This window comes from Leptodactylus fuscus, chromosome 6, assembly GCF_031893055.1.
Source record: "Leptodactylus fuscus isolate aLepFus1 chromosome 6, aLepFus1.hap2, whole genome shotgun sequence".
Classification (NCBI taxonomy): domain Eukaryota; kingdom Metazoa; phylum Chordata; class Amphibia; order Anura; family Leptodactylidae; genus Leptodactylus; species Leptodactylus fuscus.
Genome location: NC_134270.1, coordinates 111,975,956 through 112,002,925, shown reverse-complemented (window position 1 = coordinate 112,002,925; position 26,970 = coordinate 111,975,956). Strand labels below are relative to the sequence as shown.

The 26,970-nt window shown below is 46.3% G+C and overlaps 1 protein-coding gene across 1 annotated transcript; it reads left to right on the top strand.

Annotated features, from left to right (window-relative positions):
• Positions 1–852: 852 nt before the first annotated feature.
• On the top strand, positions 853–11,381 carry TUBB1 (tubulin beta 1 class VI). Its single transcript, XM_075276987.1, has 4 exons — positions 853–940; positions 8,939–9,047; positions 9,129–9,239; positions 9,384–11,381. Exons 1-4 carry the CDS (start codon positions 884–886, stop codon positions 10,478–10,480), a joined length of 1,374 nt encoding a protein of 457 aa, XP_075133088.1. The 5' UTR covers positions 853–883; the 3' UTR covers positions 10,481–11,381.
• Positions 11,382–26,970: the final 15,589 nt, after the last annotated feature.

The following is a 26,970-nucleotide window of genomic DNA, read 5'->3' as shown; positions in this document are numbered from 1 at the left end:
TGGCCAATCAACTCTGGCCAATGCTTTCCTATGGGGAAAAGTCAGCTCAGGAATAGCAGAGTTGACAGAGCTCTGTACATCTCCGGAATAGCAGAGTTGACAGAGCTATGCCTCCGTTGTCGTAGTTCCTGTCCCACCTCCCCTGCGTAGTTATTGGTGAAAAAAAAATGCCAGGGAAGGTAGGAGGGGAATCGAATTTTTAGTGAGTTTGCCACGTGGTGTTCGACTGGAATCGAACATCTCAAACAGCCTGATATCCGATCGAACATGTACTCAGTCGAACGCTGTTCACTCATCTCTAACAATTACAAAAAAAAGCAAGAATTTACAATTTATTTATTTATTTATTTGTTTGTTTGTTTTAAAACAGGAACAAAAAGTCGCACAATAACAAAACAAAACAATAAAATAAGGAAATAGAAATAGGAAAATAAGGAAAATAATAAACCCAACAAGTCTTTCCTTGGGCGCCTTTTTCGTCTTACTATATGCTGCATTCAGATAAATATTTATTATTAGGCTATATTGTTGCAGTTTTCGTTGTCTTTTGAAGTGTTTAACAATATGATTTAGTATATTTTGTGTGCTGTGTAAAAATGATGTAGGTGTCAGCATTCAGGAATGCAAAGACGCAACCTCTATTAGAGTCTAAAAGTCAATACAAAAAAAAATGGCCCTAAATTTTCTGCAGGGTTCTGGCATGTTGTTGGCACTCTGTGAATAACATAACCCACCCATACACTATTCTATAGTCCTTCTGGTTGTACAGAGATAATAAGGCTCAGGGTGACGTCAGCACCAGTATATAAGCTCCTGTAAAGTTTTGGTGCGTCACAGAATTTGAACTACAGAACAGATCTGACTGTTTTTCTCAGAGTCCAGAATGCGTGAAATTGTCCATCTGCAGATAGGGCAATGTGGCAATCAAATTGGATCAAAGGTGAGCGACTTCTATGACCAACATAAGTGATAGTGACAGCTATACAGAGAGATGATATAACAGTCACTCTATGTGGGTTATAGGATTATTAAAATAAGGAATGCTTATCTGGTATTTGTTGTTTTTTGTTTTCCATTGTATGTAGTCGATATGGGTGTAGCAGAGCTGAATTTGCCATCAGACTTTATTTGCCATTGTGATAACACAGCTGTCCTATGTAAAGCCCACAAATAAGAAATCACCATGTCACAATGAGCTCTGCCAAATAACAAACTGGGCCTGTGAATAGAGATGTCCTGCCTTGGGATAAAGGGGATGTAGGATGTTCTGCCAGTGGGATTATCCCTCTCTTCATATTGAGAAAATAGAGAGTGTGATGGGTGTGGGGAGGGCTGGTGGAATAGCTATAAATTGAATTAGCATTTGGCCGACAGCTACCTAATGTATGTGGTAGAGATGGCGAACATTTGAAGATTCATTTTGTTTTGATTTCAGGTAGTTCAATCCAAAAATTTGTTTTGGGGTGAACTGGAGGTGCTATTATTATAATTTGGGTCTCTTCAGACTTCGGGGTATATTAAGTAGAGGTGTGTAAGTAAGTATACATTTATACTTACTGTTCCTGGGCATCCTCGTGGCAGCCAGTGCTTACTCCCTTGGGCTCCTCTTCCAGCCTCCTGGTGGACATCATGCACCCTGGGGATCACATGGGGTGCGCCAATGTCATAGTGTCCTCATGTGACCACTAGGCCCAATTACCTTAGAGATCCTTCCAGCCAGGGGAGCTTGATATCACCCATGAAGACAATAAAGGACCCTGAGGGAGCATAAGGGAAGGTCTTTATAATTGTTTATTATGTTTCTGCACCTCTAATTATTATAGCCTGGCATCTGAAAAGACCCCAAAGTATGATAGTGGTTTGTGAGTGACATATTCCAAAAGTTTTGGTTTCTGATCGAGCCTGAAACTTTTGGAAAGTCTGGGTCAAATCTGATTTTCTTCAAACTTGCTCACTCATCTCTAGTATGTGGCCATCTTTAGATTGCTATAGAACTTCCCTTTCTCTCTATAGACTGACAGTATGGCAGCGTCCCTCAACCTGCAGCTACAAATTCTATCATACAGCTGAAGAGCCACAGGTGGAAGACCATTGTAATATAGTCGCCATATTGTAGAAACTAGTGGCTGTCAGCTATATGGTAACTTTTTTTTCACCATATGAAACACATCGTGCAAATTACTTTCTCTACATAAGTGTTCAGTGTACGAATGATGCGGCCGCTAAGATCCACCAAGGGATGAAAATATTACACTATGAGCCTGGGAAGGAATTATACCTTTGTGTAGCTTTTTCAGTCTGCATTACCTTTTTGTTTGCATCTTTCACTCCGCATAGAGGAAGATTTGGGTTTCGTTCAGCTATGAGTATTGTACATGGCTGACTGCACAAGGATGAAAGCAAATATCTAGTAGATAAAAAAAAATCTAGTGGAGTAAGGAGCCAAGATGAGGGGGGGCCCAGTAATCCAAGGCCGCTTACTTGCTTCACTTACAGACAGATTTTCCATTCAGTTACAGTATCTACTTTCTTACTATGTAATATTCCTTACAAGTTTTGAGATCTCCGTAGTCACTGACTGGTAATGACCAATCATTTGCCATCAAAACTGGCTCCCTATTCAACCAAGTCAGTCTGTTATGTTGCAGGTGGGATCATTCATAGACACAATCCCATGGGTGATTGATCTGCAAAATGGTATGTGTAGGGGAAGCTTAACATGAACATTTAGCAAAGATAAGCATGCTGTTTCAAATAGGAAAGTGTCATGCTCTTCTGCCATCTGACCAGCTTTCCACTGTCTATAGTAAGTCTACTATCACCTTCATGATAGTAAGTAGAGTAAGTAAAGTAGCAATGGGTGGCCTGTATGTAAAGTAGTTACAACCTTACCCCTATTCCGTGACATGCCCATAGGTTTCCCCATGTTATAGAAGAGAATGGTATCACTATATGTCAGAGGTGTGGACAGAAAATGTAATTGTGTGATGTATTGGTACTGTACATAGTTGTCTATGTATATAAATGTATACTCGGTTGATACCAGTAGTGGAACCTTCTTGATGCATTTGGTTTTGTACCTTTTTGTATGTTGCCCTGTATATAAGTTAGTAAAGTGAAGGATCCAGATCTTGGTGAGGACTGGTAGCTGAGGGTGTGTCGGAGGCTTCAGACTGTGGTGTGTTGTGGAAGGGACTGATAAGGGCACTTGGGCTGGTCTGCAGAATGGAGATGAAGATACAGTCTTCCAATACTGTGGTATTCCTCTTTCCTGAGCTCTATCAAAAAACTACAGCCTCTTCCTTATGTAGGGTTCAAGGAAAAGGTTGGTGTGATAGGGTCTTCATTACTATGAAGTCTAAAATTAATATCAGGGAGTTCTGTTTGAGTTGCCCATCAGCTTCAAATATACTTCTTATAGGGTTTGCCTGGAATATAGAAACAAGGCTGCTTCTCTGCCAGAAACCGTGCCATACATGTCTCTGCATGTTGCGATTAGTAACGTAATTCAGGCTACGTTGACATCTGTGCTGGAGTCTCATTTGTTACACTGGGTGTATTCCCATTTGGAATTTAGTGGATCATATATGAGAATTGCTGAATTCTTGGATTTTAGTAGTGCTTTTAATATGAATTGATCAAGCTTGCTTAAGCTTTTTAAGACGCTGTTATATGGCTTCTTGATAAGGTGGGTCTCTGGTCGTCTGATTTTTTTTATGATTTTGTGATGAATCAAAGATGGCGATGAACGGGAGTATAGAAGTGAATGAGTTTGTGCAATGGTGTAAAGAGAATGGTTTGCTCTTGAATATCAGTAAGGCTAAGGAGATGTTTATTCATTTTGTTTGGACTTTTAAGATGGATGGATTTTGGTTCATTTTTTGTTTTTATGGCCTATTCTTAAGATAGGTCATAAATATCTGACCGCCAGAAGGTCCCTGTATAGTGCCTGGGTGCCTATACTCCAGCTCCGCCCCCTTTTGAAGTCAATGTGAGTTGAGCTGCCGTACTCATGCCCTGCCACTATACAGGGCACAGAGCCAATTACTGCTGGCCCCATGTAGTGTACACTCACCGGCCACTTTATTAGGTACACCATGCTAGTAACGGGTTGGACCCCCTTTTGCCTTCAGAACTGCCTCAATTCTTCATGGCATAGATTCAACAAGGTGCTGGAAGCATTCCTCAGAGATTTTGGTCCATATTGACATGATGGCATCACACAGTTGCCGCAGATTTGTCGGCTGCACATCCATGATGCGAATCTCCCGTTCCACCACATCCCAAAGATGCTCTATTGGATTGAGATCTGGTGACTGTGGAGGCCATTGGAGTACAGTGAACTCATTGTCATGTTCAAGAAACCAGTCTGAGATGATTCCAGCTTTATGACATGGCGCATTATCCTGCTGAAAGTAGCCATCAGATGTTGGGTACATTGTGGTCATAAAGGGATGGACATGGTCAGCAACAATACTCAGGTAGGCTTTGGCGTTGCAACGATGCTCAATTGGTACCAAGGGGCCCAAAGAGTGCCAAGAAAATATTCCCCACACCATGACACCACCACCAGCAGCCTGAACCGTTGATACAAGGCAGGATGGATCCATGCTTTCATGTTGTTGACGCCAAATTCTGACCCTACCATCCGAATGTCGCAGCAGAAATCGAGACTCATCAGACCAGGCAACGTTTTTCCAGTCTTCAATTGTCCAATTTCGATGAGCTTGTGCAAATTGTAGCCTCAGTTTCCTGTTCTTAGCTGAAAGGAGTGGCACCCGGTGTGGTCTTCTGCTGCTGTAGCCCATCTGCCTCAAAGTTCGACGTACTGTGCGTTCAGAGATGCTCTTCTGGCTACCTTGGTTGTAACGGGTGGCTATTTGAGTCACTGTTGCCTTTCTATCAGCTCGAACCAGTCTGGCCATTCTCCTCTGACCTCTGGCATCAACAACGCATTTCCGCCCACAGAACTGCCGCTCACTGGATGTTTTTTCTTTTTCGGCCCATTCTCTGTAAACCCTAGAGATGGTTGTGCGTGAAAATCCCAGTAGATCAGCAGTTTCTGAAATACTCAGACCAGCCCTTCTGGCACCAACAACCATGCCATGTTCAAAGGCACTCAAATCACCTTTCTTCCCCATACTGATGCTCGGTTTGAACTGCAGGAGATTGTCTTGACCATGTCTACATGCCTAAATGCACTGAGTTGCCGCCATGTGATTGGCTGATTAGAAATTAAGTGTTAACGAGCAGTTGGACAGGTGTACCTAATAAAGTGGCCGGTGAGTGTATATTATGGGTGTTGGGAGCCGATCTGCTTCTCAACCCCCATGATCAGATATTTATACCATATAAACCAGTGGCGTAACTAGGAATGGCGGGGCCCCGTGGCAAACTTTTGACATGCCCCCCCCCCCCCCCCGACCAACGCCAAAGACCTCGACCAACTGAAGCCTCCTCCCGCATTTCTGTGCACACTATAATGCCCCATAGTGGCCCCTGCACACAGTATTATGCCCCATAGTGGCCCCTGCACACCGTATTATGCTCCATATTGGCCCCTGCACAAAGTATTATGCCCCATAGTGGCCCCTGCACACAGTATTATGCCCCATCGTGGCCCCTGCACACCGTATTATGCTCCATATTGGCCCCTGCACACAGTATTATGCCCCATCGTGGCCCCTGCACACCGTATTATGCTCCATAGTGGCACCTGCACACAGTATTATGCTCTATTGTGGACACCTATGAACAATTATTATAATCAGAGACCCAGGGGGGATAAACATATAAAAAAACACTGTTACTTATCTCCTGGCTCCACTGCATTCTCTGCCGCTGTTGGCCATCTTCAATGACATCAGGGACGTCATGTGCATGGGGGGCCTGCGTCACGACACATATGGACGCAGGTCCCGGTCATGTGACGTCACGCAAGTAGGCCCGAAGCATGCCCGGAGCGTGGAGAGGTAAGTCACACTGTTTTTTTCTATGTGACTTTATGTTCCGTTACCTCTCCTGGTCCTCCGATCATTATACTCGGTAAGTAAGTAGGGCCCGTTACCGGTAACGGCCTATAAAAAAAAAAAAAAAAATTGCATCGGTAACGGCTGTCTCAGGGTCCTGTGGCAGCTGCTACCCTGGTAGTTACGCCACTGATATAAACCTAAATCCTGGACAACCCCTTAATTGTTAATCTGATGATACTCGGGTCTTTCAGTGTTGGGGAGAGGACGCTGTGCTTACCAGTGCATTGTGTTAAGCAACTGTCTGCCGGGGAGGATTTGCTAGGACAGCAGATGTTAATGAGATAAGGAAATTAATGAGAAGAGATGGTTCTGCTGTTTGGCATCTGTAGATAGACTGGGAGGAGATAAAACATGTAAAAACATATATTAGCCAAGTTCTGCGCAATTCTATCTAATCAATTGGATCCTTTGCTTGAGTTGGTGAATACACAGGGCAGAGTCTTTAAGGGTCCATTCACACGGAGGAAAATGGTGAGGAATTTGGTGTGGAATTTCAGCGCTGGGAAAAAGCCTCTCATTGACTTCAATGGGTTCCTTTTTCTGCTAGTAAAATCCTGACCAAAAAAAAACTCAGTGTGAACTCAGCTTAAGGATGCATTCACACAGAGGAAAATAGTGCTGAATTTTCTGTGGAATCCACGTCAGATTCAGCGCTGAAAAAAACGCCTCCCATTGACTTCAGGTTTCTCAACCTGAACTGTCAGTTTAATTAAGTATTAGATTATGTTGCAATAAAAGTCTAAATAAAGGGGAGGGGGGCTAGGTGACACAGACATGCTGTTGCTGCTATGAGTAAGTTTTCTATCTCACATCAGTGATTTATTCACATAAATTGTGTTCAGTTCCTATAACATTGTATATGGTGCTGCTGCTTCTGTGTGAGTGAAAGTTAGGGAGTTGTCTCCCGATTTCCTCATGCGCTCGGATTAGACATCAAGCCGCAGCAGAGACTTGCTAATAATACAGAATCACGTCCTTTTGTGTTTGGATAAATATGCAAAATACTAGCCAGAAATAGTGTTATTCCTCATATGGCACCTAACCTTGGAAATCACCTAAAAGTTTAGGTTTGGGTTGTGCCAAGTTGATAACTTGTCCCCTATCCACAGGATGTACCAGAGCCTGAATGGAGGAGCGATTGCACAGAGGTGTTACTACTCCATTCATCTCTATAGAACTATTAGAAATAGCAGAAAGGCACAGAGATGTAAGACAAGACATCAATAATATGCTCATTAAAATGTATGAGATATATAACAAACTCAAAACAAGTAAACTGAAGAACTCCATGCCCTGCAATTTGTCATTGAAGACAATCTGTAAACCTCACATCATGATACAATGTCACAAGACAGACAACCTGACAGAAAACAAGTACCGTATTTTTCGGACTATAAGACGCACTTTTTTTCCCCCAAATTTGGGGGGAAAAGAAGGGTGCGTCTTATAGTCCGAATGTGGCGCCTGGCACCCGCTGTACTAGAGAGGCGGAAGCCGGCAAGGGATAGACGCCGGGGCCTGAGACATCGCTGCGCTCCTCTGCCTGCATGAAGCCAGCAGCAGGAGGAGTGATGCTATTCCGCTCCTCTGTCCCCCCGCCGCTGGCTTCAGGCAGGACAGTGGAGCGCAGCGATGTCTCAGGCCCGGCACCTGTGCCAGCGTCTATCCCTCCCCTGTACTAGAGAGGCGGATGCCGGGTCAGTATCGGTGGCCCCTTCTCCCCCGGACCGGCCCCGTACCTGTAGAGTTGCAGGCCGGCTCCTGCGCGGCGATATCGCAGGAGCCGACCTGTTCGGGTGACAGCCGGGAGCCTAATGAGGCTCCGAGGCCTGTCACTGCTGTATTAGTATTGCGGCTGGTCTCTATGACCAGCCGCCGTAATACTAATAGACAGAATGTCCCATAGACGGCAATACAGTTGTATTGCCGTCTATGGGACTTGCAATCAAGTGACCGCAGGTTCAAGCCCCCGGGGGGGAATAAAATAGTAAAAAAAAAAAAAAAAAGCTTTAAAAATATAAATAAAAGTTCTAAATCACCTCCTGTCCCTAGAAAAAAATAATAATTTTATATATATATATATATATATATATATATATATATATATATATATATATATGTATATCATAAACCACCGGGTTTTTTTTCAATACAAGGTGATCTAAGCAATAGATATTCCCCAAAATGGTATAACTAAAAAGTACAGCTGGCCCCACAAAAAAAAAAACACTCTATGCATCCCCGTACAGCTGCAGGGTCACCTGTCAATGTGGCCTTGCAGCTGTTGCAAAACTACAACTCCCATATATTAAATATTTTACCATTTTTTGCTTAAAAATTTTTTTTTCCCTATTTTCCTCCTCTAAAACCTAGGTGCGTCTTATAGTCCGAAAAATACGGTAGTTGTAGCGAAGGACATGTTATAATCCTTAGCAGAATAGGAGGTGAGAAGTGTCTGGGACCCCAAATGTAACCTTGGCAGGCCAGCCTCAGATATGGACTATACATTCTTAAGGAATTACACGGTTCAATAGTCACTTCCAGGCTGAACATATAAGGGGTCTTATCTCCATCCAGCGCAAGGCAATTACTTTTCGGTTCTGGTGAGCAAACAGACAGACGGCTGAATTAAATGGATTTTGGGAAGATAGTATGTGTGTCAGAAGTTCTGTCTCCTCTGTCCACAAACTCTGAAGTTTGCTGAAAATTTGCTGGGATAAAGGAACCTCTTGTGATGGCTCCATTCCAATATTATATTCATTTTATCAAATTATTTTGGTTCTTACAATTCGGCCATAAACTTATCTACATAGTTATTTGTTATGTTATATGAAAGGCTTTCTAGATCTCCATTACACTTGATCCTTGTTCTGATATTCTTGGGTGGCCCCTATTTTTCCTCGTAGTTCTGGGAAGTGATAAGTGATGAGCATGGTATCGACAATGGAGGAAACTACAGAGGAGATTCTGACTTACAGCTGGAGAGGATCAATGTCTACTTCAATGAGGCTCACTGTAAGTGTCTCTTCATATTGTCCTTTATCTTTATCTCATGACATTGTTGATCCCAAGCTATATTTCTGCCTCTTTCCATAGCTCAAAAGTATGTTCCTAGAGCTGTGCTTGTGGATCTGGAACCTGGCACTATGGACAGTTTGCGCTCCAGCACTATTGGACCTCTGTTCCGCCCTGACAGCTTCATCCACGGTAAGATAGATGGATACATGGTGTACTAAGTGTATGCGAATATAAAATTCACTGTGGGATCTTATTTACTCAAAGCCAATAAGAGTTCCCCGGACGGAGTAAATAGACATAAAATATAACTTTCAACTTTATGGTTTCAAACAGGTAATTCCGGAGCTGGCAACAACTGGGCAAAAGGGCACTACACCGAGGGTGCAGAGCTGATAGAATCGGTGATGGATATAGTCAGAACAGAGAGCGAAAGTTGTGATTGTCTTCAAGGATTTCAGTTGGTACACTCTCTTGGAGGAGGAACTGGCTCAGGAATGGGCACTCTCCTTATTAACAAGATTCGTGAAGAATATCCAGATAGGATAATGAACACTTTCAGCATCATGCCTTCACCCAAGGTATCAGACACAGTGGTGGAACCTTACAATGCCATTTTATCCATCCACCAACTTATTGAGAACACAGATGAGACCTTCTGCATTGACAATGAGGCTTTGTACGATATCTGCTTCCGGACTCTGAAGATGTCCAACCCAACGTATGGTGACCTTAACCATCTGGTGTCCATGACCATGAGCGGAGTAACAACCTCTTTGCGATTTCCTGGTCAACTCAATGCCGATCTCAGGAAGCTGGCTGTCAACATGGTGCCTTTCCCTCGTCTTCACTTCTTCATGACTGGGTTTTCTCCTTTAACATCTCGAAAAAGCCAACAATATAAAGCTTTAACAGTACCTGAGCTAACCCAGCAGATGTTTGACTCCAGGACCATGATGACTGCCTGTGACCCACATCATGGCCGCTACCTGACAGTGGCTGGAATCTTTCGTGGTCGAATGTCCACCAAAGAGGTGGATGAACAGATGTTGGCTGTGCAGTCCAAAAACAGCGCCTACTTTGTGGAGTGGATTCCCAACAACGTCAAGGTTGCAGTTTGCGACATCCCACCCCGTGGTCTCAAGATGGCTTCTACCTTCATAGGCAACAACACTGCCATCCAAGAAATATTCAAGCGCATTGCTGAGCAGTTCTCAGCCATGTACCGAAGGAAAGCTTTCCTTCACTGGTATACAGGAGAGGGCATGGATGAGATGGAATTTACTGAGGCAGAATGCAACACTCATGATTTGATTGCAGAATATCAGCAGTACCAGGAAGCCACAGCAGATATGGAAGATTATTTTGAAGAAGAAGTTGAAGAAAGAGAAGTTGTACAAGTAACAGAGACTGTGCAAAAGCATTATGGGTAGAAGACTTGATTTCATTAAGAACAATGAAGAGTTCCCAATAAAACTTGTGCTGTAATAACTATTGAGATGGCCATAATGTCGTTGCAAGTCTTGCCCTGACCATTGGTCACATGATTAATAGTATCATGACTCACTATAATGTAGTTTGTTCAGGTCAGTCGACCCAAAACTTGCAGCTTATCTGAATGAGACCAAAGCCTGAGGAATATCACTTATTCCTATTAAAGCTCTAAATTTATATATTGATAAGTTAGAAAATGAGATGAAAACATTTGCAACATGGAAGTACAACTTCCGGTATTCCCTGAACTTTGTAAAAACCCTATACCTTATTTTATGTATATGAATGACATCTGAGACATCCGGGGGGGCAAAATGGCTGCCCTTTTAAGGAAATTCCCTGATTCAGAATCCCAGGTTGTGTTATATTCTGTTAACCTGGGTGCAATGGCTTCTGCATATAATGGAAGCCATCATTTTCCCATAATGGAGCTGTTGGATTGTTCCATAGTTTTGAGGTTAAAGAACCTACAGATATAAACAGAGCCAACAGAACTAATAGAACAGTCCCAGACATGTCATCCACAAATCTGCTGTATGTGGATATATCCTAAGGTGGATTTTGTAGCAGAAATTTCAGCAGTTTTCCCCATGTTAGTGGTATGGCACAAGTGCCCAATCTGACTGTACATAATAGAGGTGCTTTATATCCATTTCATTCTTCTCTCTAAACCTAAATGCCAACACATTGCCTTGTCCTGGATAATTCTGATGTGCTGCCATTGACGCCTCTGTACTGCGCACGTCTGACCACCACCACTGTGCTACTCATGTTTTCCATGGCACATGACAGCAAACTGTTTGCTTTCTTCATGACCTGTCTTATAATTGTATTTTTGGTTCCTAATATGTATAATAAACAAATTATCATTTAATGAAGTATACTACAAAATATCCTTGTAGGTGCTCACGAACAAGACATTGACAAGACAAGGCACACTGATCTCATCTCAACGGTCAATCCAGGGATCAGCAACTTCCAGCTGTCAAACTACAATTCCCAGCATGTCAGACCTGACAAACTGTGGCTTTAGTTTAAATTCATGGTAGACTCTAAAAACACTTTTTTTTCACATTCATAGTTGCACGTAGATACCAAAAATAGTAAAAAAAAAAAAAAAAAAAAAAAAAAAATAGGCTCCTGACTATGTGTTGAGCATTTTGATACTTAACTTGTATAGTCTCAGGTGTATAGGGAAGCTTTGGAGATGTTATTCTCTTTCATTTGGAATATTTTTTTTATTTGTGTATGTACATTTCTTTGCTCCATAATAGGTCCCCCAAGGAGGCCAAAAACACTTCTGGAGGACATTCACATGATATTTACTATTTAGTTTTCCACCGTAATGTAGACATCCACAGGAACCACAGTTACAAGGGAAAACTACTTTCTACAGTGACAACAGTTTTTGGCATAGCAGATCTGGGTTTGCCAAAGTCCAGCAGCTCTGCCAGGGTGGAAGGCACCCAGCAATGTCAAATCCTCTCGTTATACCTTATCTCTGCATAGTTTCATTTCTGTTACTGGCACACACTGATGTGTGAATAGGCCAAAGTCCTAACAGACAGTGATGGAAACCCGACAGACAGTGTCCGGCTGTGAGCGCTGGGGAGTGTTTTGAGCTCTCCACGACGAAACCGTTTTGTTTGTTTTTTTAACCGGACACAAAGTACAGCATGTCCGACTTTGTGTCCGGTTAAAAAAAACGGTTTCACTGCTGAGAGCACAAAGCGCTCACAGCCGGACACTTTCCAAACATTTAAAAAATGAATGCAGGTTTCCGTCTCCTGTCCAGTTTTGGGCAGGAAACGGAAACCTGCGTAACGGAGGCCGAGGCGCAAATGTGAACCTGGCCTTACTTAGAACACGTCCACTCAATGGGCTTTTATGTAGTAGCATTTTCCTTGAAATAATCTACAATTCTATGATGCTCACTGTACCCAACATCACATGATTTGCTGGAAGTCTGTAGAGACGACACGTGATACCACAAACTAAATCTCTTCTTACTCACTTCTGTTATTTTACATCATATAACACGCACACAGCATTGTGACTGATAAAACAAGAAGTGCAGACAAATGAGCCGACCATAAGACAGTATCACCCACAACCTTCCTCTACACTGGTTCCCTTTTTCAGATATAACAGGTGACTGTGGATGGTTTTGCACTTCAGTATATACAATAGTAATAACAGTCATTACATTTCATATCCAAATTTTCTCCCTAAAGTGTTTGAATAGACTATTCTCTAAGGGGAGTTCACACTGCCGTTGGTGACAGTTAGTAGTTTTCGCTATAAGATTTTAACCAGTGGCGTAACTACCATAGAGGCAGCGGAGGCGGCTGCCACAGGGCCCGGGCCACTACCGCTGCGTTATTTTTATTTATTTTTTTTAATAGGCCATTTTGGGCCCTATTCACTTGCCGATCCTGGCTGGGCCGGGATCGGTAAGTGACACCGCGGGCCCCACAAAGACTATCATTATACTCGGCGGTCTTTGCAGACCCCCGAGTATAATGATCGGTCGCCCGGGAGAGGTAAGGGAACGTAAAAATCACTGTTACTTACCTCTCCACGATCTTGCCAGGCCTCCGTCCTACTTGTCTGACGTCTCTGATGTCACATGAACCCGGCCTGCTTCCCGGGTCATGTGACGTCCGACGTCATAGAAAAGGGCCGACAGCAGACAAGACAGCGTAGGAGCCGGGGGACAGGTAAGTAACAGTAATTTTTTATATTTTTATTCCCCCAGGTCTCCAATTATTATACTCTGGGGTCTGAAAAGACCCTAGAGTATAATAATTGTTTATGGGTGTCCACTATGGGGTATAATACTATGTGCAGGGGCCACTATTGGGGATAATACTGTGTGTAGGGGCCACTGTGGGGTATAATACTGTGTGCAGGGGCCACTATGGGGGATAATACTGTGTGTAGGGGCCACTGTGGGGCATACTAATATGTGCAGGGGACACTATGGTCTATAATACTGTGTGCAGGGGCCACTATGGGTTATAATACTGTGTGCAGGGGCCACTATGGGTTATAATACTGTGTGCAGGGGACACTAAGGGACATAATAATGTGTGCAGGGGCCACTAAGGGACATAATACTGTGTGCAGGGGCCACTATGGGGGATAATACTGTGTGCAGGGGACACTATGGGCTATAATACTGTGTGCAGGGGCCACTCTGGGGCATAATACTGTGTGCAGGGGACACTATGGGACATAATACTGTGTGCAGGGCCCACTATGGGGGATAATACTGTGTACAGGGACCACTATGGGACATAATACTGTGTGCAGGGAACACTATGGGCTTTAATACTGTGTGCAGGGCTTACTAAGGGACATAATAGAGTGCGGAGGAGGGGGTTGGTCGAGGTCTTCGGTGTCGGTTGGCGGGGGGAGCCCCATGTCAAAAATTCACTACGGGGCCCCGCCATTCCTAGTTACGCCACTGATTTTAACAGACATAAATTTGTTAAAAATCCCATTGATTTCAATAGGATTTTATCTGTCGTCCATCAATGTCCGTTTAAACCAAATCCGTCACATGTCCGTTTTTTTTTGTGGACATAATAATGTGGGGTGCAGGACTTTTATGTCTGTTCAAAATAACGGATTTATGATGGACGGGAAGTTTCCTTTAATTTTTTAATTTTTTTTTAACACCAATGTCTATGGGTGATGTTATTACAGACAGTGTAAAAACAGACACATTCATATCAGTTAATGTCTGTTAATGACAATTATGATAGGCATCCATTTGTTTTTTTTGTTTTTTTTTAGCAGAAACTATCATAATGGACGTCCAACAGTAGTGTGAACACCCCCTAACAAGTACTGTGCACCTCTCGAAAGATGATAAAAAACTGCTGCAATGAAACTTATGTGACCTGATGAGTAAATATTATGTAGGGAAAGAAACATGGTCACCCAACACAACCCTAAGCACAGAGAAAAAGCAGAAGGGCAAAAAAGTGAAGCAAAGGGAAACCATCTTCTGAGCTACATCCTGTTCTATAATTCACAATAACATGCAAATCTGTTCTCCAGGATGTAATCAGGAGAACAGTGCCTCTGTTTGCTGCCCTCTAGGGGCAGCCCCCTTAACATCATGCATAACTTGTTTAAACAGAGGCCCTGTTCTCCTGAATACATCCTGGAGAACAGATTTTTTTACCCATAATCCATAGTGGAGCAGAAATGGCTTGTAAGTCTCCGTACGCCTGTGTAGGTGCACACTCTCCCTAATGAGTCTGATTATCCCCTGCTCCTGGTCTATAGTCTCTCGCTCTGCTAAGCTAGTATCCCTACGCTATGCTGAGGAGGTCCAACAGAGCGAAACAGTGCTGTCCATAGCTGGGAATCTGTTCCTTTTAGAATAGAAATACTAGTTTGGCAGTAATCTCTGCATTATGTTATTAGGCTCACTAACTGAGTCATGCATGATGTTAAGGGGGCTGCCACTAGAAGGCAGCAAACAGAGGCACTGTTCTCCTGATTACATCCTGGAGAACAGCTTTGCATATTTTTTACTCATAATCCCTAGCGGAGCTGAAATGGCTTGTAAGTCTCTGTACGCCTGTGTTGTTCATATTTTGATTGTCCACCTCAGACGGTGGAGGGAGGTGCTAGCGGTAACATTGCAATAAATGCAATGCAGTAATACTCAATGCAATACTCACAGGAGACGTCTTCCCACATTTCCCATCTCTTCCCTTTGGACCGCCATGACCACTTCTTCCAGCTCTGACTTGACTCTGTAAAGTTTGAAACACAGACATCTTTGACTCCTCACTTCTCCACGCACCCAACCCCTATATATCCGAAAGCGACCTCTGCAGTCTATATTATGCCCCACAGTGGCACAATAGACTGTGGGGCATAATAGAGGTTACAGGGGCCACAGTGGACCCTTCATGCTCTATTATTCTCCACAGTTGCACACCTGTGAACTATTATTATACTCAGGGGTCTTTTCAGACTCCTGAGTATAATAATCGCAGCCCTAGGGGAGATGAGGGAACCTAATAAACACTGTTACTCACCTCTTCGGGATCCATTGTTAATCCTAGCAGGCTTCGGGCCTATATGGTAATGCCCAGATGTCACGTGGTCTGGAGTATTACCATATAGGCCCAAAACCTGTGCTAGCGGTCCCATACAGGCCCAAAGCCTGTGCTAGCAGTAACAACCTGTTGCCATACAGGCGCAAAACCTGTGCTAGCATTAACAGGCTATTACTACTAGCACAGGTTTCGGGCCTATATGGTACTGTTAGCACAGGCTTTAGGCCTATATGGTAATATCCCAGACCACGTGACATCTGACACATTACCATATAGGCCCCCGTCTGATAGCCTTACAAGCGGTAAGCCGTCTGGGACTGCAGTTTAAAATCGGGACTGTCCCGCGTGATCTGGGATGGTTGGGAGCTATGCTGGTTGCTGCTGCATCCTCTGTGTATGTTTACATGCTGTTAGCTTCCTGCTGTGCAGCTTCCTGTGTAAGCTGCTGCACTAACTTCCTCTCACTCAGGCCCCCTCCTCCTCTCTCACTCCGTTACAAAACCTTCCATGTCACTAAACTAATCCCTCCCACCCTGCTTGTGTCACTAAACCTAGCCCCTCCCACCATCTCCTCTCTCTCTAGCTAGCTATTCCGCCCACTACTAGAAGACAGGAAGAGGGAGAGGGCCCGTTCCCCGGACACAGGAAGGCTTGGTAAGTAGTGCGGGGTGGAGGGGAAAGAGAGATGGTGACGTTCCATTTTGGAAGTGGTAAAATGGAACGTCACCGGATGATTAGAAAGTGTCCTTGCAGTGGTTCATGACCACTTCAGGGATATGAGTAATTATAGATTTTTTAATTTGATGTAAATTAGAAGTTAGGTGGGGGGAGGGAGTTTAGTTTAGGGGTTAATTATTAGTTTATCCTGGACAACCCCTTTAACAGCAGCTGCCAGGAACATTCTCCTGCCTGCTGTCCCCATCCCTTACACCAGTGGTCCCCAACCTTTTTCCACCAGGGACCAGTTTCAGCAAGACAATTTTTCTATGGCCCGGTTGGGGAGGCAAGGGGTGTGGATGGGGGTGGAGAAGGGGTGTGGTTGGGGCAGGGTTAAGCATGGGGTTGTAGATTAGAATCATGTACATATGAAAACACAAGAGAAAGTGCAAACTATATAATTTTTATTATATTTAATGTGACTCAAGTCACCATAAGGCAGAATCAGTGGGATTTTGGGCAGAGGTATAACTAGGAGTTCAGCACAGGGAGGTGCTAAACACCTCAGTGGGCCTAAGTGCGCCTAAGATGGCTACTGCAGGTTATGAATGCTATGGACACTGCAGGTTATGAAGATGGCTACTGAAGACAGACACTGCAGGTTATGAAGATGGCTACTGAAGACGGACACTGCAGGTTATGAAGATGGCTACGGATGACGGACACTGCAGGTTATGAAGATGGCTACTGATGACAGATACTGTTATGAAGATGGATACTGATGACGGATATCACTCCTAATGCTGCTATTAACTTCACTACATCCTCACTACAGCTACATTACACGTCACAGGGACAAGTGACGTGTAATGTAGTTGCCCAAAGTTTGGTAGGCGAGTGCGGGGTGGAGCCAAGACCCGCTGCATATCCTGCATAGTACTAGAATCCCGGACATACAGCGGGTCCCGGCTCAACCCCGAACTTTGCTCGCCTTATCCCGATGAGCTACAACCAAGCGTCAGTGTTGTGGAGCCGGCTGGCGGGTCCTGACTCAACCCCAGGCACTCTCCACAGCAGCTGCTGACTCCTCGCCACCGGTACGCGGACCGCTGCAACATGCCCCGCGGCCTAGTACTGGTCCGTGGACTGGCGGCAAGGATCAGCAATCGTCCCTACTGCCTGTACAAAAGCTCGCATGTATGAAGGCAGCAGCGATGATACCAATTCCTGCTGCTGCTATTGCTGGGGATCGGAGCTTGGAGAGAACTCCTCTTCCTTTTGGTTTCGGGCGGAACCTTTCTCTGGCGGGCGGGTTGCCGGCCGGGCACCTTTTGCAGTGCGCCCGGCTGGATTTCCGGGAGGCCACGCATGCGCAGTAGCTCTTGTGCCGCGGCTTCTCCCTCCTGGCTCCTGAATGGAGACTAGGAGCTTCCTAAGTCCCCAGGCCATACTGGGGCTTGGTTAGATGGCTTGTTTCCCCTTCTCCCCCTGGCCGGGTTTTTTTTTGGGTCCTCCGGTGGGAGAGGGGCGGAGTTTGCGCTTGCTCCGCCCCCCTGCTGGTGCAGGCTTTCATAAGCTCCCTTCCCCCACTCCTCTATGCTTGTCCACACTCAAGCTTCTCTTGCTCTGGGCCTGCTAGCAAGCTCCAAAGCTCCCTTTTTGCCTTATACTGAAAGTAGGTGGTAAGTGATTGGACCTACCATGTTGTGGGGTAAGAAGGTAACACATATCTTGTTGTTTTTCTTGCTAGATGTCGTCTTCCTCCTCCTCGGTGGACCCCAGGAGGAAATCTGCCTCTAAACGCAGACATCTAGCCTGCGACAAGTGCGGGATTCCCCTACCAGATGGCTATGAATATCGGCTCTGCCACGGTTGCAGAGGCCCACCATCTGAAGACACACCCCTTCGGAAGAGGAAATGGAAGAGGAAATGGAAGAACCGGAGAAGTCCATCTTCCTCATTGAGAAGATGCCCAGATTGCCCAAGACCGTGGGGTCCAGGGACCGTGCCGGGCATTCGTCTCAGGAAGGGTAATCCAGGAGACCGAAGTCCTTCAGAGCCAACTCGGATTTGGTCCATAAAATGGAGGCGCCCGGAGAAGGCATTTAACCCCTCTAAGCGGTTCAAGACCCTATTTCCCATCTCAGAATCGCAACTGGGCTCCTGGGGGTCTCCCCCCAAAGTTGACATGGCAGTAGCCAAGCTGTCCAGGCGCACGGTGGTCCCGGCCGAGGACGGCTCCAACTTACAGGACCCCCTGGACCGTCGTGTGGAAGGTTCCCGGACACGAGTATACACAGCCGCCTCTGCTCAAGCTTCGGTGGGGATTTCTGCCAGCAAAGTGATAACAAGGCTCCGTTCTGACCTCTCCTCACTTGAGCGGGATATAGATTCAGGGGTACACCGTGACAACCTGCTGGCCTCGATGTCTGACATCTCTCTGATAGTTGACTTCCTTGCAGAAGCAGCATTTTATCAGACAAAACTAGCTTCCAAGGATATGGCTCTGTCGACTGCGGCCAGGCGTCCGCTATGGATAAAGCCGTGGAGAGCGGACAATGCCTCTAAATTCAGCCTGTGTGCCTTACCCTTGAGCCTGGCCGGCTATTCGGGAGAGAATTGGGTCGGATAATGGAAGGTCTCTCGGACGCAAAGGGGAAGAACCTCCCTCAGCCCTCCGGGGCAACACAGAGGTCATCCTTTCGCTTCGCGGGCACAGATCTACAAAAGGAGCATCTCGCGGACAGAGTCTCCCCGGTACCCGGTCCAGAGGTGGAGGGTCCTCTCGAGGCCCTGACAAAAGAAGACCTTTCTGACTATCCCACCCCCTCCCCCCGCGCTCCTGCAGTGGTAGGCGGTCGCCTCTCACATTACGTGTCCACCTGGTCCCGTCTTATTCAGGATCCGTGGGTCCTTCAAGTAGTCAAGGACGGATACAAGATCAGTTTTTCCTCTCCTCCACCAGAGAAGTATGTAAGGACCCGCCCTCTTCAGGGCACCAGACAACTTCATCTAGAAAAGTCCATTCAGGAGTACGTGGACAAAGCCGCACTAGAACCGGTTCCCCACGCAGAACATGGTCAAGGCGTCTATTCTCCGGTGTTCCTGGTACCAAAATCATCAGGCGGATGGCGCATGATTATCGATCTCAGGTATCTGAATCGATTCATCCACAAGGTACGATTCCGTATGGAGACCATCAAGTCGGTCCTTCCCTTCCTACACAACGGAGACTACTTCGTCACCCTAGACCTAAGGGATGCATACCTCCATGTACCCATTTATCCTCCTCACAGGAGATTCCTAAGAATTGCTGTGTACCTAAACAGAAGACTATCTCATTTCCAGTTTACGGCCCTCCCATTCGGCATATCCTCGGCCCCCAACACCTTCACAAAGGTAGTGGCTCTGGTCGCAGCCGCCCTGCGCCTCCAAGGGATCTTCATAGTCCCGTATCTGGACGACTGGCTCCTAAAAGCCCGGTCAAAGGAGGTCCTCGCCACACAGTTGGATACCACAGTGGCTTTTTTAAATGAGCTGGGCTGGCTAGTAAACTGGCAGAAGTCAGTAGTGGTTCCATCTACCCAGATTCAGTTCCTGGGGTTTATCCTGGATTCTCTCAGTATGATGATCTCCCTGCCTCCTCCTCGGAAGGAGAAGATTGGTCGAGCAGCTCATCACCTATCCATTACCCAGAAGGTTACCATCAGGACAGCCATGAAGGTCCTAGGTCTCATGTCCGCAGCCATTGAGGCAGTTCCGTGGGCCCTGTGGCACATGCGCCCGTTGCAATGCAAGATCCTAATAGTTTGGAACCACAGTCCTTCTGGACTACGGAAGCCTATCCAGTTTACCATTAGAACCCGTCGATCACTGACTTGGTGGTCTCATCTCCAAGACGGGAAGTCCATGGTCCAGACCTCCTGGACCCTGTTGACTACAGATGCCTCCCTCACAGGATGGGGAGCGCATCTAGGGGAGACCCCGGCACGAGGTACCTGGAACCATCTGGAGAGAGTGTAATCGTCCAACTGGCGCGAGCTTACTGTAGTTCACCGTGCACTTCTGGTATTTGCACCCCATCTTCAGGGGAGAGCTCTAAGAGTGAGGAGGGACAATCTTACAGGGGTACGGTACATCAACAGGGGGGAACCAGATCCCCCTCTCCTGCAGATGACGGACCTAATATTTTCCTGGGCCGAGAAGAACCTGTCCCAGCTGTCAGCGGTTCATATCCGAGGTCAACTAAACATCCTTGTGGATCAGCTCAGCAGAGGCCTAGTGACGTCAGGCGAATGGTCCCTGGATCCGGACATCTTTCACCATCTCACCGAGATGTGGGGTCTCCCCGAGGTAGATCTGATGGCCACCCAATACAACGCCAAAGTGGAGAAATATTGTTCCCTCTACCGCAAGGACAATCCTTTGGCGGTGGATGCCATGTCAATACCTTGGAGGTTCAAACTGGCATATGTGTTTCCTCCGATCCCCATGATTCCCAAGGCATTGGCGAAACTCAGGCAGGACCAGACTTCGGCTATAGTGATCATGCCGTTCTGGCCAAAAAGGGCATGGTTTACCCACCTCATCCTAATGAGTCGATGGACCTACTGGAGGCTTCCATCAGTCCAAAACCTAGTAACTCTAAACAGACAGCTCTGCCAGGGCCTGGACAGGTTCAACCTCACTGCCTGGAGCTTGACTGCACCGTATGCAGAGGTAGAGGATTGTCCCAGGGCGTTCTAAGAATCTTAGCCCACTCAAGAGCTACGGAGTCTACTAACCGCAATTATCAACAGATCTCACGGATATTCCAAGATTGGTGCAAGAAGAAACAGCTCAGCAATTCTGCTATCGAGTCTGTCTTGGAGTTTTTACAAGGTGGCCTGGATAGGGGGTTAACTCCAGCCACTCTGAAGGTTCAAGTTTCAGCTCTTTCCGCTCTTTTAGGGACCAGATTATCTCAAGATCCTCTAATAAAGCAATTCCTCAGAGGGGCTTTGAGGCTCCGCCCCCAGGTTCATTCACCGGCTCCCTCTTGGGACCTGGCTGCTGTTCTACAGGGGCTTTGTGATCCCCCCTTTGAACCCTTGTCGGAAGTAGACTGGAAATACCTTTCCTATAAGGTGACCTTTTTGCTGGCAATAACCTCCGCCAAAAGGATCAGCGAATTACAGGCCTTGGCGGCCTCCGAACCATTCATCTCTTTTTTCCCCAATAGGGTACAATTAAGGTTTGCCCCGACGTTTTTACCAAAGGTTCCGACCTTTTCTAACATAAATCATGTGATTTCTCTACCGGCCTTTTTTCCTCTCCCACTTCCGAGAGAAAGGAGAGGATGCACAAACTGGATTTGGTCAGAACACTACGTATCTACCTGGACAATACGGCCACCTTCCGAAGGTCAGAAAACCTGTTGGTTAATGTCTATGGCCATAACAGAGGCGCTAAGGCGTCCAAAGCCACCTTACCAAGATGAATCAAAGAAGCCATTTCTTGCCCTCTCTGCGCCCAGGACCTACCGGTACCAGAGTTTGTACGTGCACACGCTACAAGAGCCGTATCAACCTCCTGGGTGGAAAGACGTTTTCTCTCCTTGGAGCAGATTTGTGGTGCCGCTTCCTGGAGTTCACAGCTCACCTTCGCCAGACACTATAGGCTGGACTGGCACACTTCAGAGTCCGTAGCTTTCGGACAGTCTGTCTTGGCATCGGTTTCCCACCCTAGTGGGAGTTATACTTGCTGAATCCCCATTTGTGCTGCTGTTGAGCGTAGGGAGAATGGAAGATTATGAATGATAATCTGTTTTCCCTTAGCCCAAACAGCAGCACAAGACTCCCTCACATTACTATGTTTGAATGTTCTCTATTGTGTTTATATTGTTATACTTTTGGACTAACACAAGGAGGGGGAGGTCTCTCGGCCTCTTATAGGGGAAGAAGTCTGTTAGTTAAAGGGGTATTCCCATGTACATAATCATATCTATATTTGTAGATAATTAAAAGTTAACCCCTTAGCGACCCTTGACGTAACTGTACGTCATGGGTCGCATGGGGATGTATGGAGCGAGCTCACACGCTGAGCTCGCTCCATACATGGCAGATGCCGGCTGTATAATACAGCCAGGACCTGCCACTAACAGCAGCGGTCGGTGCCCGAGCCGATCGCTGCTGTTAACCCTTTACACACTGCGGTCAAACGTGACCGCAGTGTGTAAACGGCGCCGGCGGCACGGGCGCCGCCATGTTTCGCCGATCACCGCCCTCCTGAACGTCACATGAGGGCGGTGATCGGTTGCTATGACAGCCGGAAGCCTATTGAAGGCTTCCAGGCTTGTCTCTGCACTAGATCTATTAGACGATGCCAGAGGCATCGTCTAATAGAAGTGCTGGGATTCTGCTATTCACTGCAATACTGTAGTATTGCAGTGAATAGTATGAGCGATCAGACTCCCTAGGTTTCAAGGTACCTAAGGGGTCTGATCATAAATGTAACAGAAGAAAAGAAAAAGTTTTTAAAAGTATTAAAAAAATAAAAAAAATATAAAAGTTCAAATCACCCCCCTTTCCCTAGATTAGCTATAAAAGTAATTAAAGAACATTAAACATAAACATATTAGGTATCCCCACGCTCCAAAATGCCCGAACTATTAGAATATTAAAACATTTATCCCGTACTGCGAACGGCGTAGCGGCAAAAAAAATAAAAACAGCCAAAAAGCGTTTTTTTCAACACTTTGCCTCCTATAAAAAATTGAATAAAAAGTGATCAAACCATCAGATCTTTCCCCAAATGGTATCAATAGAAACGTCATCTTGTCCCGCATAAAAAGACACCACAACCAGCTCCATACATGGAAATATGAAAAAGTTACAGGTGTTAGAACATGATGACACAAAATTTTTTTTCTATTTTGCAAAGTTTATCATTTTTTTAAAAGTATCAAAACATTTCAAATACTATATAAATTTGGTATCACCGCGTTCGTACTGACACGTAGAACACAGGTAACATGTCATTTGTACCAAACAGTGAACGCTGTAAAAATTAAACCCATAAGAAAATGGCGCAAATGCATTTTTTCTCCAATTGCGCCTCATTCTGAATTTTTTTCCAGCTTCCCAGTACATTGCACAGCATATTGAATGGTGCCATTACAAAGTACAATTTGTCCCGCAAACAATAAGCCATCATGTGACTCTGTGAACTGAAAAATGAAAAAGTTATGGCTCTTGAAATGTGAGGAGGGAAAAACGAAAATGCGAAACCAAAAAATGGCCTGGTCCTTAAGGGGTTAAACATTTTTGCAAATATAAGTAATTAAAAATTCTGCAGAGTTTTAAAGCTTTTCTCTAACTTTCTTAGTGGTGACAGTCTGTTATCTTGATCGGTTGCCATGGATACGACCACTAATGCAGAGACTTTCTATGGTCTTGGACTTGCCAGGAGCCAAGCTATGATTTTCTTATTGTAGCTGGGTTATCAGGCAGGGACACTACATGTATCAGAAGATATCCCGGCCACAATAAGGAAAATCATGGCTAATTTTCTGACCTTAAAAACTTTTAGTCGTCTACAAATTAAAAAATAATTATGTAGATGGGAATACCCCTTTAATTAAAAATTCCACCTGTCCTAATAGTACACAGGGGCAGGAATACCCCCGGTTGTGCTGCTGTTTGGGCTAAGGGAAAACAGATTATCATTCATAATCTTCCATTCTGCCTGACTAGGCTAACTTGCAACCTGGACACTAGGAAGCAATGCCTCACAATTCCCCCATAGTGCCTCCTCCCCTCTGGATCTGTTTTCATGGTTCATAAGAAAGAGATTGTGTGAGTGATCTGGAGCAGCAGTGTTTAAAACATCCGAGAGCCCCGTGCCGGGTAAATATGCCTGAGGTTTCAGAGGCTGTTGTCTCCAAATCTATTCTACTGATATTATACAGTCACTACTAGGTCCATGGATAAGTTGTAGGGCTAGTTCACACGTGAGCACAGGGGAGGTTTTTGACAGCGGATTTCGCGTCAAAAACCTCCCCTTTACAATGGTGGTCTATGGAGACCGCCAGGCTTCTTTTTTCCGCTAGCGGCGGGCTGCTGCTAGCGGAAAAAAGAAGCGACATGCCCTTTCTTCAGGTGGAAGCCGCGCGGCTTCCGCCCCCGGCAGCACTCTCCTATGCTCAATGCTCATTCATTTGAGCCGACAGCGGAGGGGAAAGCCGCGACCGCGATGGTCGCGGCAGGCGGGTTTTGACCAGAGAGAGACGCCGCTCGCCGTGTCTCTCTTGGTGTCAAAACCCACACGGGCAGTTCACGTGTGAACTAGCCCTTAGTCCTGTTAATATGATCAGACAGATTTCATATGGATGCTCGTTATTAATGTTTTATAAGGATAATGACATATACCATAATCGATCTTCAACTATGCAAAATAAAAAAACATTCTCTTTGTCAACCGTAACCCCGTAACACTCAGCTCTGTAAGGGTATGTTCACATATCAGTATGCCATCCGTCCGTTTGAATTCAGCTTGACACTTCAAAACGGATTGATACACATACTGATTGTATACTGACACCTTTTTATGCTGATAGCAAACGCTCTCAGTCCCCTAGAGCAGGCATGTCAAACATGCAGCCCTTTACGGCATATCTGCGGTCCGCACAAAAGTGTCAAACTTTGTCTCTACAGGAGAGAGGAGAGAGAGAACTCGGAGTCGTCGGAGAAGGTAAGTTTAATGTGTGTACACAGAGGTGGAACATGAAACTGAGGGCAGATGAAGGAGGGGACGGCGTGACACTGGGGGCAGAGATGGAGAACACGGCATGACACTGGGGGCAGAGATGGAGAGGACATGAATCTGGGGGCAGAGATGGAGGGACATGAATCTGGGGGCAGAGATGGAGGGACATGAATCTGGGGGCAGAGATGGGGGACATGAATCTGGGGGCAGAGATGGGGGGGACATGACACTGGGGGCAGAGATGGAGAGGACATGAATCTGGGGGCAGAGATGGAGGGGACATGAATCTGGGTGCAGAGATGGAGGGGATATGAATCTGGGGGCAGAGATGGAGAGGACATGAATCTGGGGGCAGAGATGGAGAGGACATGAATCTGGGGGCAGAGATGGGGGGGGACATGAATCTGGGGGCAGAGATGGGGGGGACATGACACTGGGGGCAGAGATGGAGAGGACATGAATCTGGGGGCAGAGATGGAGAGGACATGAATCTGGGGGCAGAGATGGAGAGGACATGAATCTGGGGGCAGAGATGGAGGGGACATGAATCTGGGGGCAGAGATAGAGGGGACATGAATCTGGGGGCAGAGATGGAGGGGACATGAATCTGGGAGCAGAGATGGGGGGGGGCATGACACTGGGGGCAGAGATGGAGAGGACATGAATCTGGGGGCAGAGATGGAGGGACATGAATATGGGGGCAGAGATGGAGGGACATGAATCTGGGGGCAGAGATGGAGGGACATGAATCTGGGGGCAGAGATGGAGGGACATGAATCTGGGGGCAGAGATGGAGGGACATGAATCTGGGGGCAGAGATGGAGGGACATGAATCTGGGGGCAGAGATGGGGGACATGAATCTGGGGGCAGAGATGGAGAGGATATGAATCTGGTGGCAGAGATGGTGGACATGAATCTGGGGGCAGAGATGGAGGGGACATGAATCTGGGGGCAGAGATGGGGGGACATGAATCTGGGGGCAGAGATGGAGAGGACATGAATCTGGGGGCAGAGATGGAGAGGACATGAATCTGGGGGCAGAGATGGAGGGACATGAATCTGGGGGCAGAGATGGAGGGACATGAATCTGGGGGCAGAGATGGGGGACATGAATCTGGGGGCAGAGATGGAGGGGGACATGAATCTGGGAGCAGAGATGGAGGGGACATGAATCTGGGGGCAGAGATGGAGGGGGACATGAATCTGGGAGCAGAGATGGAGGGGACATGAATCTGGGGGCAGAGATGGAGGGGGACATGAATCTGGGAGCAGAGATGGAGGGGACATGAATCTGGGGGCAGAGATGGGGGGACATGAATCTGGGGCAGAGATGGAGAGGACATGAATCTGGGGGCAGAGATGGGGGGACATGACACTGGGGGCAGAGATGGAGAGGACATGAATCTGGGGGCAGAGATGGAGAGGACATGAATCTGGGGCAGAGATGGAGGGGACATGAATCTGGGGGCAGAGATGGAGGGGACATGAATCTGGGGGCAGAGATGGAGGGGACATGAATCTGGGGGCAGAGATGGAGGGGACATGAATCTGGGGGCAGAGATGGAGGGGACATGAATCTGGGGGCAGAGATGGGGGGCATGACACTGGGGGCAGAGATGGGGGGACATGAATCTGGGGGAAGAGATGGGGGGGACATGAATTTGGGGGTAGAGATGGAGGGACATGAATCTGGGGCAGAGATGGGGGGGGACATGAATCTGGGGGCAGAGATGGGGGGGGACATGAATCTGGGGGCAGAGATGGTGGGGACATGAATCTGGGGGCAGAGATGGAGGGGACATGAGTCTGGAGGCAGATGAAGGGTGTATATGTAAACAGATAATTTTCTTTTATGAAACTAACAAAATCTTCTCAGAGAACAAGGCTGACTGATCACCACTTATAATCTAAAAAAGATTGAAAAAAATGATAGCAAATAAAT

What these genes read in the sequence shown, in the direction of transcription:
- TUBB1 (XM_075276987.1), top strand. Translation starts at nt 884, where the DNA reads ATGCGTGAAATTGTCCATCTGCAGATAGGGCAATGTGGCAATCAAATT. An exon ending in GCAATCAAATTGGATCAAAG is followed by an intron (nt 941 to 8,938) that starts GTGAGCGACTTC and finishes TTTTCCTCGTAG; the next exon opens with TTCTGGGAAGTGATAAGTGA. An exon ending in CCCTGACAGCTTCATCCACG is followed by an intron (nt 9,240 to 9,383) that starts GTAAGATAGATG and finishes GGTTTCAAACAG; the next exon opens with GTAATTCCGGAGCTGGCAAC.